This window comes from Zalophus californianus, chromosome 2, assembly GCF_009762305.2.
Source record: "Zalophus californianus isolate mZalCal1 chromosome 2, mZalCal1.pri.v2, whole genome shotgun sequence".
In the NCBI taxonomy this organism is placed as follows: domain Eukaryota; kingdom Metazoa; phylum Chordata; class Mammalia; order Carnivora; family Otariidae; genus Zalophus; species Zalophus californianus.
Window position 1 is genome coordinate 187,742,136 of NC_045596.1, and position 17,029 is coordinate 187,759,164.

A 17,029-nucleotide genomic window follows, 5' to 3' on the forward strand; every position below is an offset into this window, starting at 1 on the left:
CATCCAGATTTAAAAAAATTAATTGACATTTAAAATACTTACGTGTCTGTGTGTGTGCCTGTGTGCCTGTGTGTGTGCCTGTGTGCCTGTGTGTGTGTGTGGCATTTGAAAGCAACTGCCTGACTGTGTACATCTGTAAGACTTAAGACTGTCTTCTGCATATTCACAATACCATTATAAATTGATTAACCATAAATTACTCATCGTTAATCATAACTTTTAATATCATCCCCACGCCGTCCGTATTCCGAATGCCTTAACGTACTCCCCAGAATGTGTTTTTACGATTGATTTGTTCCGTCAGAATCCAGAGAAGGCTGTTCTGACTCAAAGTGTCTCCTGATTGTCCTGATGATGAACAGTAGCCCCTCCTTTTTTTTTACCCCCCCCTTCTTGCTTTTGGACTTGTCGAAGAGGCCAGGTCCGTGCTGGATTGGTCCGAATGCTTGCTTGTGGTCTCTCTGGGCCATTTCTTGAGGAAGGAACGAGGCAGCCACAACTGGGTTCGTTGTTTCTCCTGTAGCTCTGATTGATTCCCACTCTGGTTATGGACACGCTTCTTGCACGTGGGAGATTGGCCTGGACCCTGGGGGCCCGAGGCCACTCTCCAAGCATTTGGCGTCAACAGTTGGTTTCAGACCTTACCCTTCTGTACACTTTGAAAGCAGGCTTGTGCTTGTGTAAATGTCAGACCGTCTCAGAACAAGGTTAGGAGTCCCAGCAAAAATAGCAGAGTAAATTGGAACATCCTATAAATACTGGGGGAGAGAAGAGGCAGAGGAGGTGAAGAGAGCTAGTTGCCATTTGGGGCCAAGGTACCTTCTGCATTCCTCAAGATAATCTTAAATGTTCTTCTCAACTTAAGTACTGCTTCTCTTTCCTTCCCTCAGGTGGGCAGAGTCCTCTCTCTCTGTATAAACATGGGTAGAGTCTGGAACATGCTCTCCCTCCAAACATGGTGGGCACAGCCTATGTGGATGGGGCTACTCAGGGCTTCTGATGGCACAGACTGATGGCCCAGAGTCTACACAGACACAGAGCGACGCCATCACCATCCCTAATAGGACACACTGATCGATGACCAGAATGTTTACTGGTCAGAATCTCTTCCAGTTTTAAAATGAGTCTCACCTTCTTTATCTTTCAGCATCGTCTTTAAAAAAAACAAAAAAAGCAAAAAAAAAAAAACGGGATGCCTGGGTGGCTCAGTTGGTGAAGCGACTGCCTTCAGCTCAGGTCATGATCTTGGAGTCCCAGGATCGAGTCCCACATCGGGCTCCCTGCTCAGCGGGGAGTCTGCTTCTCCCTCTGACCCTCCCCCCTCTCACGTGCTCTCTCTCTCATTCTCGTTCTCTCAAATAAATAAATAAATCTTAAAAAGAAAACAAAACGTGATATGTTTATTAGCAGTTTATTTTTTGCAGTATGAAAAACTAGTTAAAAGTGACGTGTGTGGTTTCTTTTTAATTTACCACTTTAACTATTTTTTTTAAGATTTTATTTATTTGACAGAGAGAGACACACAGCAAGAGAGGGGACACAACACAAGCAGGGGGAGTGGGAGAGGGAGAAGCAGGCTTCCCGCGGAGCAGGGAGGCCGATGCGGGGCTCGATCCCAGGACCCTGGGACCATGACCTGAGCTGAGGGCAGATCCTTAACGACTGAGCCACCCAGGCGCCCCACCATTTTAACTATTTTTAAATGTGCAGTTCGGTGACATTGTCTACTCACAATGTTATATACATCCATCACCACTAGAATTCCAGAATTATCATCACCCCAAAAGGAAACAGTTGGCCATTAAGCAGTCACTTTCCATTGCAAAGCATTTCAAATCCTTTCCTTGTGCAAGGCATCCACTAATCTGCTTTCCGTCTCTTTGGATTTGCCTTTTCTGCTCATTTCACATAAATGGAACCATTCACTATGTGGCCTTATGTAGAAAGCTTCTTTCGCTTAGCATGATGTTCGAGGTTCATTCGTGTTGTGGCACCTGTCAATACCGCATTCCTTTTTGTGACTGAATAATATTCCATTTGTGCGTGTACAACATTCCCTTTATCCATTCATCAGTTGATGGACATTTGGCTGTTGTGAGTAGTGATGTTATGAACATTCACGTATAAATACTTGTTTCAACGCCTGTTTGTAAGTCTCTGAGTGGAATTACTAGGTCATGTGGGCACTCTGTGTTTAACTTTCTGGGTAATAGCCAAATTGATTTCCCTAGCATCTACACTGGGTGACATTCCCACCAGCAGTGTAGGAAGGATCCAGTTTCTCCACATCCTTACCACCAACTTTTTATTAATTAATCAATTTATTTATTTATTTATTTATTTATTTATATTATTTTATTCTAGCAACCCTGGGGGTATAGGAAATGGTGTCTTGTTGTTGTTTTGATTTCCATTGGCCCAATGATTCACAGTGTTGGGTGTCTTCATTTGCTTATTGGCCATTTATTTATCTTCTTTTGAGAAAGGTCCACTCAGACCTTTTGCCCAGGAAAGAGGATCCATGGATGCGTGGTGGATAATTGCTAGGTTTAGTCATTATGTTTGTGGGTTCGTGATTTGGGCATAGTTTCTATGGGACTTGATTTGGTAGGGGTGTGTGTGAGAGCACACGTGTGCACACACAACTGCATGCGTGCAAATGCTTGAAAAGATCTACTTATCAGAATCAACTTTGTGTTTTACGAGATAGACTTTAGATTGTGTCCCCTCCGGAACTCCTCTGACCTACAAAAATGTGCAACAGCAGATTCTATAAAGGGTCTGCGCCTTTAAGCGTAAACCTTCAGATCTGTTTTTGCACTTTTGGGAGAAGTTCTTTCACCAAAATAAATTTATTTATTTATTTTTTTCATTTTCACGTGAACATCAGAAACTGCCGTAAATGACTTTGCTCTCTGATTTTCATCTACATTAAAAAAATAAAATTTCACTCACTCCTTGGCTGATCACTGCTCTTTGGAAATGGCTAAACTGAAACCATGCTATCTCGGTGGATGAGGCAGAATGAACAAGGAGGGGTTTATGAAAAGTCTCTCGCTTTCAGTTATTTAGTAACTGAGTTTTAAATGCAGTAGAATTTTCCCTTTTAACGGTTTTTGGGGAGCTCTCAAATATTCTCAAATATTTTTGGTTCAGGCTTCTGTAGAGGCATTGACTCCCTTAGGGGGGGTCTGTTGGGACCATTTCTGTCTTTCACTGTGTGAGACCAAAGTGGTGGAAAATCCCTACTGACATTTTCTTGCCTTCCCCAGACCCCCATCCCTAGAAACTACCTGAACTACCTTTAGGGCTAAAAATATACAGTTATCCTGGGCTTGGTTTCCACAGAAGTCGGGACAACAGATGTGTCATAGGGTGGGAAATCTCCCCTGGGAGACGATATGTAGTGTGATTAAGTGATTGAATATGGGATCCCGTGGCCTGGTTTTGAATTCAGACACTTGCTCTGATCATTTCCTTGGCTGTGGAACTTAACTCTGTTCCTCAGTTTCTTCAACCGTAAGGCCGAGATAATTACATACCTGGAGCTCAGTAGGTTCTTGCAAAAAATGAAACTGAGACCACATGAACCCGTGGGAAGTCACATATAAAGAGCCACGAGAACTTAGTAAATGCCGGGACCGTCAGGAGAGCTGGCTGAAGAAGTCGCACGTGAGTGTGACTTTGTTTCTAAAGCGCTGCTAGTTTCTAATCCTGTGTTTTAAATGCCAGGGTTGATTTAAGCTATTTAGAGTTACCTCTCGAGCAGTAGGAGAGATGGAAAGGGCCTACTGTAAGAATTGTACCAAGGGACTTTTCTCTAGAAAAGTAGTATCATCTCCACCCATTTAATACATCTTTGTTTGCACTTCTTGCTGTTTCCTGCAGGGCAGTATACACCCAGGGGTTAGAAAAGTAGACCAAATCTTTTTCTGTTGGCTACCCGGTAGACTGAGGTATTGGATCACTGTGGCAGTGACCTCAGATAACCCCGATTTCCCTTTAGCAGCTCAAAGGGGTGTCATTTTGGAAAGTTGCCTAAGTTTTAATTTACCTAAGGCGACTAGAGTTCCTCTCTAGCAAATGATGGAAATCAACGATAATCATAAGCATTGGAGGTTTTAGTCAGTGGCTTTTATCCTCTGTGGTCCTTCAAGGAAAAATGGCATAGATAACGGAACACATTGGCATATCCCCAAATCAACTCCTTTGACCTTGGAATGCATTCCTATTCTGCTAGACTCCACACGCCTCTGAATCTCTCCCGAATAGACTGTCAAGATCTGGGGCCCAGTGGGGAGGCGGGTTTGGTTCCTAGTAGATTTTACTGTAGACACTCAGCAAACCCAGTGTCACTTAATAGAGAACCTTACTGGCTAGGACGTAAAAACCTTCTGTTAAAGGTGGCTTGAATTCCATGGCTGCAGTCTTTTTTTTTTTTTTTTTTTTTTTTTTTTTAGGAAAAGAAGATTTTCCAGATCCCTTGGATGCACGCGGCTAGACATGGGTGGGATGTGGAAAAAGATGCACCACTCTTTAGGAACTGGGCAATCCATACAGGTATTAAAGCCCCCCGCATCATGTATAGAAGCAGACGTTGTTGTTTATTGTTACTTTCATGCCTTCATTTGTTTTAAAATATTTTATTTATTTATTTGGGAGAGAGAGAAAACAAGTGGGCGGAGGAGGGGCAGAGGGAGAGGTTAGAAGCAGGCTCCCCGCTGAGCGAGGAGCCCGATGTGGGGCTCGATCCCAGGGTCCTGGGATCATGACCTGAGCCAAAAGCAGATGCTTAACCCACCGAGCCACCCAGGCGCCCCAGTGCCATCTTTTTTTTTCTTTTTGAGATGTAATGGACAAATAAAATTGTAAGATATTTAAAGCGTACCAGGGGATGATTTGATGTATGCGTTGTGCAAAGGTTCCCCCCATCAAATTAATTAACACATCCATCACCTCTCATATTTACCTTTTACTGCTTTTGGTTTTGGTGCGAGCACCTTGACATTCTACTCTCTCAGCAAATTTTGACTATACAATACAGTGTTAACCGTTTAAAAAAAGTTTTTTTACTACATACATGTGGCTTATGGCCTCATGAAAATAGCTCTGAAAAACCCGTGGTGTGTCCCCAGGCACATCCAGGACACGTGGGGCCCAAACTCCATCACTCAGAGGTGATGCTTTGTCCACCCTATAGAAACTTAGTCCTTAAATTTCCTGTGAATGTGGGATTCTGATTATGTTCCCCAGAAACTTATCTGTTCTGGAGTGGTAAACTTGGTTTGAATTTCTCTCTCCAAAAGATAGTCAAGAATATATTTATTTATAGTAGAATTTAAGTAGGGAACGCTATTTACAGGAATAGACTTTTTACTAATATTTGAGAGTCAGATGGAAAAGGGAAGGGACACTCTGGTTTACCTGGGCTTAAAGGCCTCCCCAACCTGCCAGCTTTCTCGGTTACTTACCTTGAGTCTCCGTTCTACCATTATCAATTTTTTCTCAAGCTGTTAGGTCGAGCCTGGGTGACGAGTTTATCCCAGTTTGCCCAGAACAGTCCAAGTTTTAAAACAAAAATTCTCACATCCCAGGAATTCGGCCTTGGTCACAGGCAAACCGGTTGGTCACTGTAGTAACCTGGAATTAAGAAGGGGTCTCTGCACTACCTGGCCGGCAAGCCTATGTTTCCAGAAACTTCTGTCTATTTTTTTCCCCTCCTTTTTCTTAACCTTCATTCTTCTGGCTATTTTGTTAGGAAAGCATCAACCAGGAGTAGATAAACCTGATCCAAAAACATGGAAGGCGAATTTTCGATGTGCCATGAACTCCTTGCCCGACATCGAAGAAGTCAAGGATAAAAGTATAAAGAAGGGAAACAATGCATTCAGAGTGTACCGGATGTTGCCCTTATCTGAGCGACCTTCTAAGAAAGGTAGATACTTACTGACTAATACAGTGGTCACATAATATATGTCGTAGTACCTCTATGGTTTCTTTGTTTCCGCATCTGTGGTCACTCCGAGGATAGAACACTTATCCACACTGCGGATGATAGTCCTCCCTTTGCCTTGCTGGGGGAAGTGACCGTTAGGTCACCGAAGGCGGTCGGAGAAACATGTAGAATTTTGACCATGTGTGGATTAAAGTATGCATGGGTTCATCGAGAGTTCCAGAAAGAAGTGAGGGGAAAATGTTCTCTGTACGTTCCTCACGAATTAACCCCAGACTGTTTTTTGTTGCCACAGGAAAGAAACCAAAGACAGAAAAAGAAGACAGAGTTAAGCACATCAAGGTAATCTTTGGTTGTTCAGAGAGAAAGCCAAAGTTGTGACCATATTAATGATTCTTATTCTGTCTCATAAAACCAAGTAACGTGATCTCTGTGAAGTATTTAGTCTTTCTTCTTTGGCTTTTTTGTTTTATGTGCTTTTCGTGTCTCCTCTTAGGCTTGTCCCCTCAAGCAGACTCTGGTACACGTATCCCCTGCCTAATCCAATTTCACTGAGCAGTTTATGAATGAAGTCACAAATTCACACTGAGCTGGACTCCAACCTCCATCTGGTCCCCACGACCGTTGCCAGCTGGTCCCTTACTTCTAGCTGAGCTCCAGCAACTAGCTCCTATCTGATCATATTAAGTGTGTTTCCAGGCTATTAAATAGATCTTAAAGTCTATTAGGTATTATATACTTACATTAAAATGTATCACCTATGTGTTATGCTTATATTCCATGACAGGCCCCAAGGTTGGGGGCATGGAGGTCCGTTTGAACACCCTATTAGTGTGGTTCTCACCTGCATCTCTCTGCCTCACCTCCGAACTAACAACTAACTCTCATGACTCCCCAAGCCTTTCCATAGGGATGTGTGTGCGTGAGCCTTCCAGTAGGCTGTGTGGTCTGGAATCCCCTGCGGTGTGAGGATCTTTGTGCCTAGATGGCTTGGCCCTTGTTAAATAGTCAGAGAATAGCCCAAACCTGTGCAAAACTGAGGATGAGCTTCAGTTGCTGAGCCAAGGGCAGACACTACCACTCCCTGACCTACAGACCTTCAGAAAGAAGATTGTCAGATTGTCTTAGGGTTTACGGCACTCCGTTTGCAGATGGAGAAACTGAGGTTCAAGGGAGCTGAGTGACGCACGCGGGCCCAAGGGCGGTGGCACACGTGGCCGAAGTCGTGTGGTCACTAAGAACTGAACTTAAAGACGATGCCAAGTACTCTTGATTCCTAACCCAGAATCGCTGTCAGAGGAACAACCCCAACTGTCCAGACAACACAGTGTTTAAAAACAAGCCAGTTAGTCCAAATAGACAAAATACAACGATATTTACTTCTGATACAAAGTTAGACTTGCGAAGGTAGATGGAATTTGAGGGGCAGCTGAGATAAACTGTTAAAATTTCGGAAGTATTCACCTTCCCTTCAAAGTGGAAAACAAATATTTTCAGCAGAATATTTCATATGTGACACGTCCAGTTTCACTCTAAATATTTTTAGTTTGCGGCTTATTTTAAATATGGCACAGTGCTGAGGCCTAATTTTGTTTTAACTTTTTTATCGTGGAAAAATTGCAGGCACACAGGAAGGAGACACCCGAGGAGACTTTGCTCTGTGACCATCACCCCAATTTCCACATTAATCAGCTCGTGGCTGTTTTGTTTCACGGGTGGGTGCCGCCATCCATCTCCCTCCAGCCCGTAGGAATGACCGATATTTGGCCATTTTTGACTCACAAAGCCATTTCATACGGTTCAGCGCACTATTCTGAAGCAGATCCCACATCCTCTCACTTTCCCCCCATAATTATTTTAGTATATACCTTCAAAACATGGGCACTCTTTAAAAAATAACACAGTATCATTATTGCATCTGAAGAATTAACAGTAATTTCTCAATCTCGTCAAATATCCAGTGTTCAGATTCCCAGTTGCCTCATAAATGATGTCATTTTTATACAGTCTGTTTATCTGAATTAAAATCCATATAAGGTTCACATATTGTGATTTGGGGGTTATGTCTCCTACATTTTTTATTTTATTTTATTTTTTAATTTTTTAAAAAGATTTCATTTATTCATGAGGAACAGAGAAAGAGAGGGAGGCAGAGGCAGAGGGAGAAGGAGGCTCCCCACGGAGCAGGGAGCCCGGTGCGGGGCTCGATCCCAGGACCCTGGGATCACGACCTGAGCCAAAGGCAGACACTTACCGACTGAGCCACCCAGGCGCCCCTCTTACATTTTTTCTTAATCTATGGGTCTCCTTTAACATCACTTTTTAAAAAATTTATTTTTCCTTGCAATTGAAAAAAAAAAAAAAACTAGTTATTAGTTGTATCAGGTGTCCCAGAGTTTGGATTTTTTCTAGGGCCTACATTTCAATGGGTGTTGTTTAGTCAGAAAAGTATGATTTCCCCACAAATAGGTGACTTTGAAGAATTTGCTACAATCTTGAGTATGACTGTGTCATATTTACGACTGTTTTCATAGCATCTAGCTCCATGCCTGGTACAGAACTGATTGCTAAATAGATGCATAAATAAATATAACGTGTGAGGCAGGAGTGGGGGTTTTACATCGCTGTGCAGATTTAGTTTCATAATCTCAGTTAACACACAGTGAGAACGGAGTAACCGACGTTCACTTTCAACAAACCTTGCTCAAACATACCTTCCACGCCCAATCGAATATCAGATGCCAATAATAAGAGGACACCGTTAGTTTACGTATGTCTAAGCAAGAAAAACTGCTTGCAATGAAACCGTGGCCCACAATTGATTACAAGGCGCATTCTGTTTTAGGGCCGTGGACATTCGAGGAGATGCGCATTTTAGAATCGATGACACCGGGTGTTCTTATAAGCACAGGACATGGTGGTGTCTTCCAGGTGGCCATTGAGTTGAGCAAGTTGTGGAAGGGACAGCCCCGGGTGAGGCTTGGCCACGATGGCCCAGGAAAGCAAGTGAGAGCTTCCTTCTTAGATGGAACTGTGTGAGTCAGATTCCATCCCAGCAAAGTGTATATTGTGAAATCCTCCGGTGACGGCAGTATGGTTAATACCTGAGGTTAATACCTCAGAGGGACATTGTTCCTTCAGCAGAAGGCAGGCAATTCATCAGAAAGAAACACAGCCTCACTTTTGACTTTAAATCGGCTTGCCTCCGTCCCACAGTGTGGCCTCAGAACACAGATGAGGCCAGTAACCTTCCCAAGCTCTAGCTTCCCGACGCCATAGCGTTCGTGAAATGTTTCGGTAGAATGTTTTCCGAGAGAACGCTCCAGCTTGCCCGGAATTGTACAGTTAAAAAACTTTATCCTTACTGAGCTATTAATACATTACTTTTTGTTGTCACCACGCCCAAGCTCTGAGTTAATATGTGCCATGCAAATGTGTAGCAGGAGAGACCAGATAGACTTCTTCCACTGAGAATGTTTGACTTGTGTGGAGGACCAGGTGGGAAAATTTGCTATTGAGACAAGCTCCTCCTAATCCTCATTCAGTTCGAGTTGAAGTTTTAACTCGCCCAAATCATGTTGAGAACATGTGGGCTAAGTGTCAGAATTTTTCTGGGGTCACTCAGGCAGTGTATCTCCATATTACATGTTCCCTCAGCAAATAGCTTCCCCGAGCCCGGGGAACTGAGGCCTACTGGCCATGTAGTAGGTGCAGAAACTGTCTCAGTATGCTCCGATGTTCTCTTTGTGAATATATATGCTCTGAACTCGGTGAGCTGGGTTTTACTGGAGCCAGGCCTTGCCTGTGTGGAGGTGACTGACCACCCGAGGAAATAAGACTTAAGAGCCACAATAGTGAAAAATACTATATTGTGCATCATGAGTGCATGTACGTGTTTCAAAAAAATGTCACAGGGCCAAGATCAGTAAGGAGAGGAGGGGGTAAACAGAGGGGTGGTAGCTGCCAGTTTTGAGCCCCTGCCAAGTTCTGAGCTCTAATGAATATGTCATCTAGCTTTTCCTGGAGTGGGCAGGTCATGTCCTGTTCGCATACGAGGAATGGGAGGCACAGGGGGATGAGTAATTTCTCCAGGGTAGCACTGCTGGGATTTGAATCCAGGTCAGTCCAGCTCCAAAACCCACACGCTTTCACCACACCTGGTGCCTCTTGGTCTTTTGGAAGCTGTGGGACCTGAGCCAGGCTTTGGGGCACGGATCGAGTAACGTGGTGGTCAGTCCCCAGCACCAGGAGTGTCACGTGAAGGCCAGGAAGTTAGAGTCGCTGTTTGGTCTTCCCTGGATGCGTCAGGAAACTGGCTTAATTAGAGCAGGAGTCTGTGTGAGGCAACAGTGGGAAACCAAAGACCGTGGGTGGGGAGGATTAGAAATTAATTCTTCCCACCTCCTAGGATTGTTTGCAGATGAAACATGCATGCTTTGAAACTATAAAGTGCTTCCAGATCAAAGCATTGGTGCTATGTGATGGGAACTGTATTCGAGGAGAATCTCTCAGGTCACCTGGTAGGGAGCAGGCCCGGTCTGTATTCGTTCTGAATGAAGACCTCCAAGTAGAAGTTACAGAAAAGCAGGTACTGGTTTTTAGCAGAACCTTCTAATCGAGCTGTTGGCTCTAACAGTGACTTGAGCTGGATTCAAAGCAACGTGCTCCCTGTCACTGTCCAAGGACCACCTGTGAGGGCTGGTACTGGAGCGATCCTGTCATTGGTTGGAAGAGGTCTTCAGTTTTTGAACCTTTATCAGATGGAAACACACACTGGCTGGCAGCCCACTTGAAATACAGATAGAATCAGAGCTGCCCCGGATGGAGCACGAGAGAAGGCTTGTGTACCTCCTTCCGCTCCTGGTGGCTCTTGAGGGTACTGCTCAGCGTCTGAAGACTGGGTGGCTGAATAACCTCGATGGGTGATACTGTGAAGTGGGGCTTGGTTGAACTGCTTGGGTATAGGAGTGGAGCATGACGGAGTTGATATTTAAGGGGGGAGGTCTTTCTCATGGCGGTCGGAAGGAGCGGAGGGGAGAAGGGTGCGGTGGCAAGTGTAGATGACGACGGTGGCCCTCGGCACAGAGGGGAAGGTCTTGCTGGAGAGGATACAGAGGATGCAGGCAGGAGTGGATCAAAGTGTCAAGCCTCCTAGAAGGGACTGTTGGCAGGGGAGCGTGCTTTGTGAGGAAGAGGAAGAGTTTAACTTGGAACGTGTTGAGTGTGACGTGACAGAGAGCTCTCTGAAGCAAACGCCAGGTGGAAAGAGGGATCTGATGGGCCCAGAGCTCAGCTAAGTGTGGGAGTGCAGGCGTGTGGTCATGTACTCAGGCACGATACTGGAGGCCTTGAGAGCAGATGCCTTCTCCAAGGAGAAGCTGTATGAGAGGAGTACGGAGACCCAAGCACAAGACGAGGAGGAAAGGGAGCCAAGGAGAGAAGTCAGAGGGAGGTTGCAGTGAGAGTAGGAAGAGAAGGCAGACGGTCGAGTTCCAGGGAAGGAAGGAAGGAGGGTGTTGTAGGACTGGGCAGGAGGCATCAGCCTGTTCTACTAGTGGCCTCATTGTGTGGAGTGTGCAATCCCCCGGGCTACTTTTTTTTTTCTTTTTTTTTTTAATTCTTAACTAGGCCCCACGCTAGGCTTGAACTCATGACCCTGAGATCAAGACCTGAGCTGAGATGAAGAGTCGGGTGCTCAACCGGCTGAGCCACCCAGGCGCCCCGTCCCTGGGCTACTTTTATGAAGCCCAGCTGTCAGCCTGAACTTTTACTTAGTAGAGAGGCCTAGAGATGTCCTTAAATTTGGCTTCGAGGAGATGAATTAGGGTATCTCTGGTAGCAGGGGGCTGGGTTGTAGATGGAAAAGCTCCGGCGGCCATTGTATTTTGCCACAAGGAAAAGGACATCTAGACAAGGGGCTGTGGCCCAGGGATGAGATGGATTGGACTTGGAGCAGAGGCTGAGGGGCCCTTGCTGTCCTCTGACTCGGGCCCACCCCCCAGCCCCTCCAGCACGTGCAGCTTTTGAGACCAACCAAGGATGTATTACGTTAGAGGTCTAAAGAGAGTGTGGCTCCTTCCCTTGGACTCTCTCTCTCGTGCCAGTTTGTTTTTGCCCCAAATCCCTTAAACTGCAGGCCGAACTTTAGATCCTATACTGAGAAAAAAGGTTCTTGGGCATAAAGATTTGGCAGAGTTAAGGCACCATGGACGGGTCTGAACCTACGCATAGTCTTGGTTTGGTTTTCTTTGGGGTGGGAAACTAGTTGATTCACAGGAGGGCCGATGATGTCTAAAGTCAGAAAGAGGAGGCTAGCTGAGGATTAATCAGCCCAGGCCATGGTACGGCAAGGCAGGGGACAGAGCGGGAGTGGGCACCACACGGGGCCAGGAGATGGCCGGACAAAGACTTCTCTGCGCATGTTTCATCGAGAACTGTGCACCCCTTTCCTTAATTTGAGTTTCTTGCTTCAGAAAAAAAAAAAAAGGTATATGGTCGAGGTTTGACTAAGTACAGTGGAGATCCTTGCTTTGCACACAGTGGAGATCCTTGTTTTGCACCCTGAGTGGAGACCTTTCGGAGAGATGCTGGCTACATCTCACTGGACAGTGTACTACACTGGCCTTCCGGAGTGATAGTAACCATGAGATGGTTTGCACTGAAGACTTCAGAAGCAATAGGGCATTTTTTTGAAGTGGGTTGGGAGGAGCAAAACCATGTCCGAAATAGTCCGACTCGGTCTCCGTCGGTAGAGCGTACCGTTCTAGTGGAGAAGTAGTGCAGGGTACGAGGTAGGGATGCGGTGGGGGAGGAAAACCGTGCGGAAAGTAGTTCTGTCTGAATCTCTGTGGGGATTTGTGCAGGGTTCATCAAGGCAGAAAGCTCCTGGAAGAGGCTCATGTTGCGTGACCAAAGACTGAGTTCAGTTCTTGTATCTCCTTAGGCTAGAAGTAGTGTGATTTTGGAAAATTAATTTAGTCTCTGAGTCATAGTTTTCTCAAGTGGAAAGTGATAGAGGTATCACTTGCCACTAATTAAACGGTAGATCATGTGAAACACTTAGAGGCCTTCAGTTGAGATCAGAATAATTTAGGTTTTTAAATATATGCAAGTCTGACTGCCTCATTACTTTTATCAGAAACCTAGAAGCGGAATGAGCAAAAAAAAAAAAAGAAAAGAACCTGACAACAAAAGGAACCCATACAGATTAGCAGGTCTTTTCATAATTCCTTCAGATGTTCTGTAGGTGGTTCCTTTTGGGCAATCGAGGAAAAGGAAGTGGCAGAACGAAATGGGGGGGCATGACCGGGGGGCGGAGGGGGACATGGAAAAGGAGCCCTTGAGTAGGCAGTGAGAGAGACTGGTGCCACAAGAAGGCAGAGAATTATAATAACGACGGACAGTCATGTTTTCAAGAGGGACGGTGCGGTCCTTCCTCCCTGTTGGATGTCAGCGTGTGGGGTTGAGGGGCAGGATCTGAGGACAGGTCACTCACTGTACTTGAGAGCAGTTTTATTGGCCTTATTTATTTATGCTCGGCTAATGGGAAGCGTTAGCTTGGTAGTAAGTGGCAGGTGCCTATTTATCTCATTTAATCTTCACGCCATCCCTGGGAGGTGGGTCCGTTGCCCGTCCTCAGTTTACCGCTGTCTGCAGAGCCCTGGAAGAGGCTCCAAGAGGGTTAAATCAGGTCCTGCATCCAGCCTGAGGTGGAGGAGCCAGGCTCCGACCCCTGCATGACTGCAGAGCCTGACGGATGACAGGCTTGTCATACCAGCCCCGCAGGAGCCTGGAGCTTGAGGCCATGGCTGGAGTGGCGGCCAGACCGACCACAGACTCTTAACACAGGCGTGGGGGGCGGGGGGAGGAGAAAGGTTGGAGGCTCAAGTCACAGGCAAGCGACTTTTCCCCAGAAAGGCCTCCTAAAAGGGGGAAATGCAAGGTGCTGCAGGAGAAAGGGGTAAAGACTCCACCCAGGGAGGCTGGCCTGGGCCCTGGGCCCCTCCTCTGTTTGCCCTTTGGTGCCTCTTGTCAGCATGCATGTGGGAGTTTTTTGGGACCAAGCTGGATACTGAAGTGATGTCTTCCAAGTTACAGTTCGTTACCGTGATGGGAGTTTGCCAGGTTGGGATCATGAAGGAGGAGGTAATTTCCCCCTCCTTCCCTGTGTGGCTTCCCTAAGATTTTGGGTGGGGGGGAGGGGGCTCATCACTGATTACAGGTAGCACATAAATAAACTGATAAGAACACCCTGCATGCCTTAGAGATGCCCACCACTCTGGACTTTTCAAAGCACAGGCATATCTACCTCTAATGATCTTCTGTTCCCGTCCTGTGTTCTTTTCTGCCCCCACTCTCCATCTTGGTTTCCCAAAGGGGCTGTCCTGTGTGGCTTTCTTTGTCTGACTCGATTGCTATCCTAGACGCAGATGCAATCTTACCTTGAGGAAAAGCTCTCTCATCAACATGCTGAAAGTCAATGTGTACCTCAGGACTGGCTCCCCCAGAGTCGGTTGGCCCTCTCAGAGGTTGGAGGGTTCCAGGGCACTTGAATAAAGCAGAAGTGAGAGCCACACTAAGGACGAGGAACTTGATGCATCATTTCATTAGCATGAACGAGTAGCCCCTCGGCCTATCTGGGACATTCAGACGCTCGAAAGACATTTGTGTGAAGCCATGGGTGTGGGATTGCCCAGCTGGACTCCACCGGGGGAGGTGGCCTTCTCCACAGTCTGGCCCTTGTTACCGGCCACCCGCCCAGTGACAGGTGCTCAGGTGGCCAGGGTCCAGGGCAAACCTTATCTGAGGAGAAATCATTCTCCTCAGGAGGAAAGTCCCCTGGCTTCCTGTTCTTGGCCCAGTGGGGGAGGCAGACCTTTTCCTCAGAAATCATTGTAAAGGAAGTGGCGTGAGTCCTTCCTTAGGAAGCCAGGAGTTGACCCTTCTGAGCACTCCCTCCCTCGGGGAAGGAAGAACTAGAAACTGGGCACACGGTTCTTTCCACAGACAGTTATGCAGCCCTGCTGAACCCCCAAACTATCGCCTACAGGTGTAAGCCTTTCATAAAAGCAAACCAGATGTGCTCCTACCCTTTCCTCAAAGGAAAATGAAAGTAGGCAAATACCTGGCAGTATATTATCCGTGCAGAGATGTGCTGCTTTAGCTTCAGGCTGATTTAAATTAGTAGGGAATGCATTCAGGGGATGAACATGACCCTAGCAGTAAAAATAAATAAATAAATAAATAAAAGGAGACAGAGGATAGAATTTAAGCTAAGAAAAAGGAGGGGAAAGGAAGTGTTCTCAATTCTTTTTTCTTTTCTTCTTCCTAGCAAGAACCAGTTGAGTCATCTTTGGGGCTTAGTAATGGAGTAAGTGATCTTTCTCCTGAGTATGCCGTCCTGACTTCAGCTATAAAAAATGAAGTGGATAGTACGGTGAACATCATAGGTAAACTGTTTTGACATCTCATTTTTTATCTACGCAAGCAGCCCCCTGGGGTCTAAAATTTGTGAAACGTGATTTGAAATAACGTAGTCAGTGGGAGGAGATCTTGGAACCATCTCAACATGCAAAGTTCCAGCCCCCAAGTTTCAGGGCTGAAGAATAAAGGCCTTTGAGGAGCAGAGAAAGGAACTTTTGATGGGTCAGCCTCAAGATAATAGTCCAAGAGCGACTTCCCAGGAGACTCAAGTAGATGAAATGGGTTTTCTCCCCCCAGTGGCTCGTGATTAGCGTTTCTCCATCTTTCAGGGAGCGGTCACATGGACAAAAGTGTTATTCTTCGAACTGGGGAATAAGGAGAGGGAAGACTGTCCTCGCGGGTCCTTTCAGAACCTGGCCCGTGGCATAACCTGCCACAAAAGTGGTGCTCATCTTACAAATGAAGGAACTGAGGCCCAGGGACCTGTGGCCAAACAGCATGCTTTGATTCCACAAAGATTCTTGAGCACCGTCCACAGACCAGACTCAGTGCTAGTAATAGGTTGGGGCACAGGGCAGTCCCCATCCCTAGTTCCGTGGAAGGAGACAGTTCCTAGTTCGTGGAAGGAGACAGTAAACAAATACGGCCACAGGTAACTACAGTGCTAGCATGTGTGGAAAATGCTGCAAAGAAAAGAACAAGGGAGAATATCTGGGGCCAGATTTAGATGGGAGGCTTCTGGAAGCTTCTGGAAGGAGTGGCATTTCCTCCTAAGTGGGTGGGTGAGGGGGAGCCCCGGGACTGCCAGACGTGGAGCCCCACGTAGGAACCCGCCTGGAGGGCTAAGGAGGTCCAGAGTGGGGGTGAGCCTGGGGAGAGGGCACAAGGGTCTGTCAGAGAGGGGTGGAAAGTGGGGTCCTGGGGACTTTTCCAGCCATGGGAAAGGACATTGGGTTTTATTCCCGAACTGCTGCTGGAGGGTATGTTGCAAAAAAATTTTTTTTTGTTGAAGTATGAGAGACAGGCAAGTGCACAGCTGTTTTACACACACACACACACACACACGCACACACACACACACACACACACACACGATGTACACCCCACCCCTTGGAGGGTTTTAGGCAGGAGGGGGACCAGAGTGAATTTCATCTCAGCTGGATCCCACTGGGCCACGGCGCTGAGTGGATGGTGGAGGCTCTGCAGTGAGCTTGTCTTCCAGCTCCAGCCCCTGAATCCAGAACCAGGCTTGGCCCTTGGGCTCCTTGTGGTCCATTAAACTTTCCTCCATTCTGCAGACTGTCGGGGCTTCTGATGCTGATAAGAACCAGCGAGATCACGTAGAGCTAGGAGAGCCAACCTCCTGTCCAGATGCCTTCACTTCCGGACCCTTGGCTGAGTATGGACAGGAGGCCGCACATGCTACAAATGTCAGGGCCCCGGGCCCTCTTCCCCTGGGTTTTGGAGTTGGGAAGTAGGCTGATGTACGCGGGGACTCCCCTGAACGCTGAGGGCTTTGGCAGAGGGCAGTGTGAGGGAAGGATGAGGGCCTATGGCTGCCAGGCCGCGCTCCCCTCGGTGTAGCAGAGGTCTCAGAGACACAGTGTCTTCTCACTTCCGCTGGGGAGTGAGGCCTCACCTGACCAGCGCTCC

General features: G+C 46.7%; 1 protein-coding gene across 4 annotated transcripts in view; it reads left to right on the top strand.

Annotated features, from left to right (window-relative positions):
* The window catches only part of IRF2 (interferon regulatory factor 2), an 80,301-nt gene that overhangs the window by 43,606 nt on the left and 19,666 nt on the right, over positions 1 to 17,029 (top strand). For all 4 annotated transcript variants that reach the window (XM_027598064.2, XM_027598065.2, XM_027598066.2 and 1 more), the window contains 4 exons: positions 4,461 to 4,560; positions 5,759 to 5,935; positions 6,249 to 6,295; positions 15,285 to 15,402. In XM_027598064.2, the coding sequence (XP_027453865.1) occupies positions 4,461 to 4,560; positions 5,759 to 5,935; positions 6,249 to 6,295; positions 15,285 to 15,402 (442 nt within the window). The remainder of the gene's footprint in view (positions 1 to 4,460; positions 4,561 to 5,758; positions 5,936 to 6,248; positions 6,296 to 15,284; positions 15,403 to 17,029) is intronic.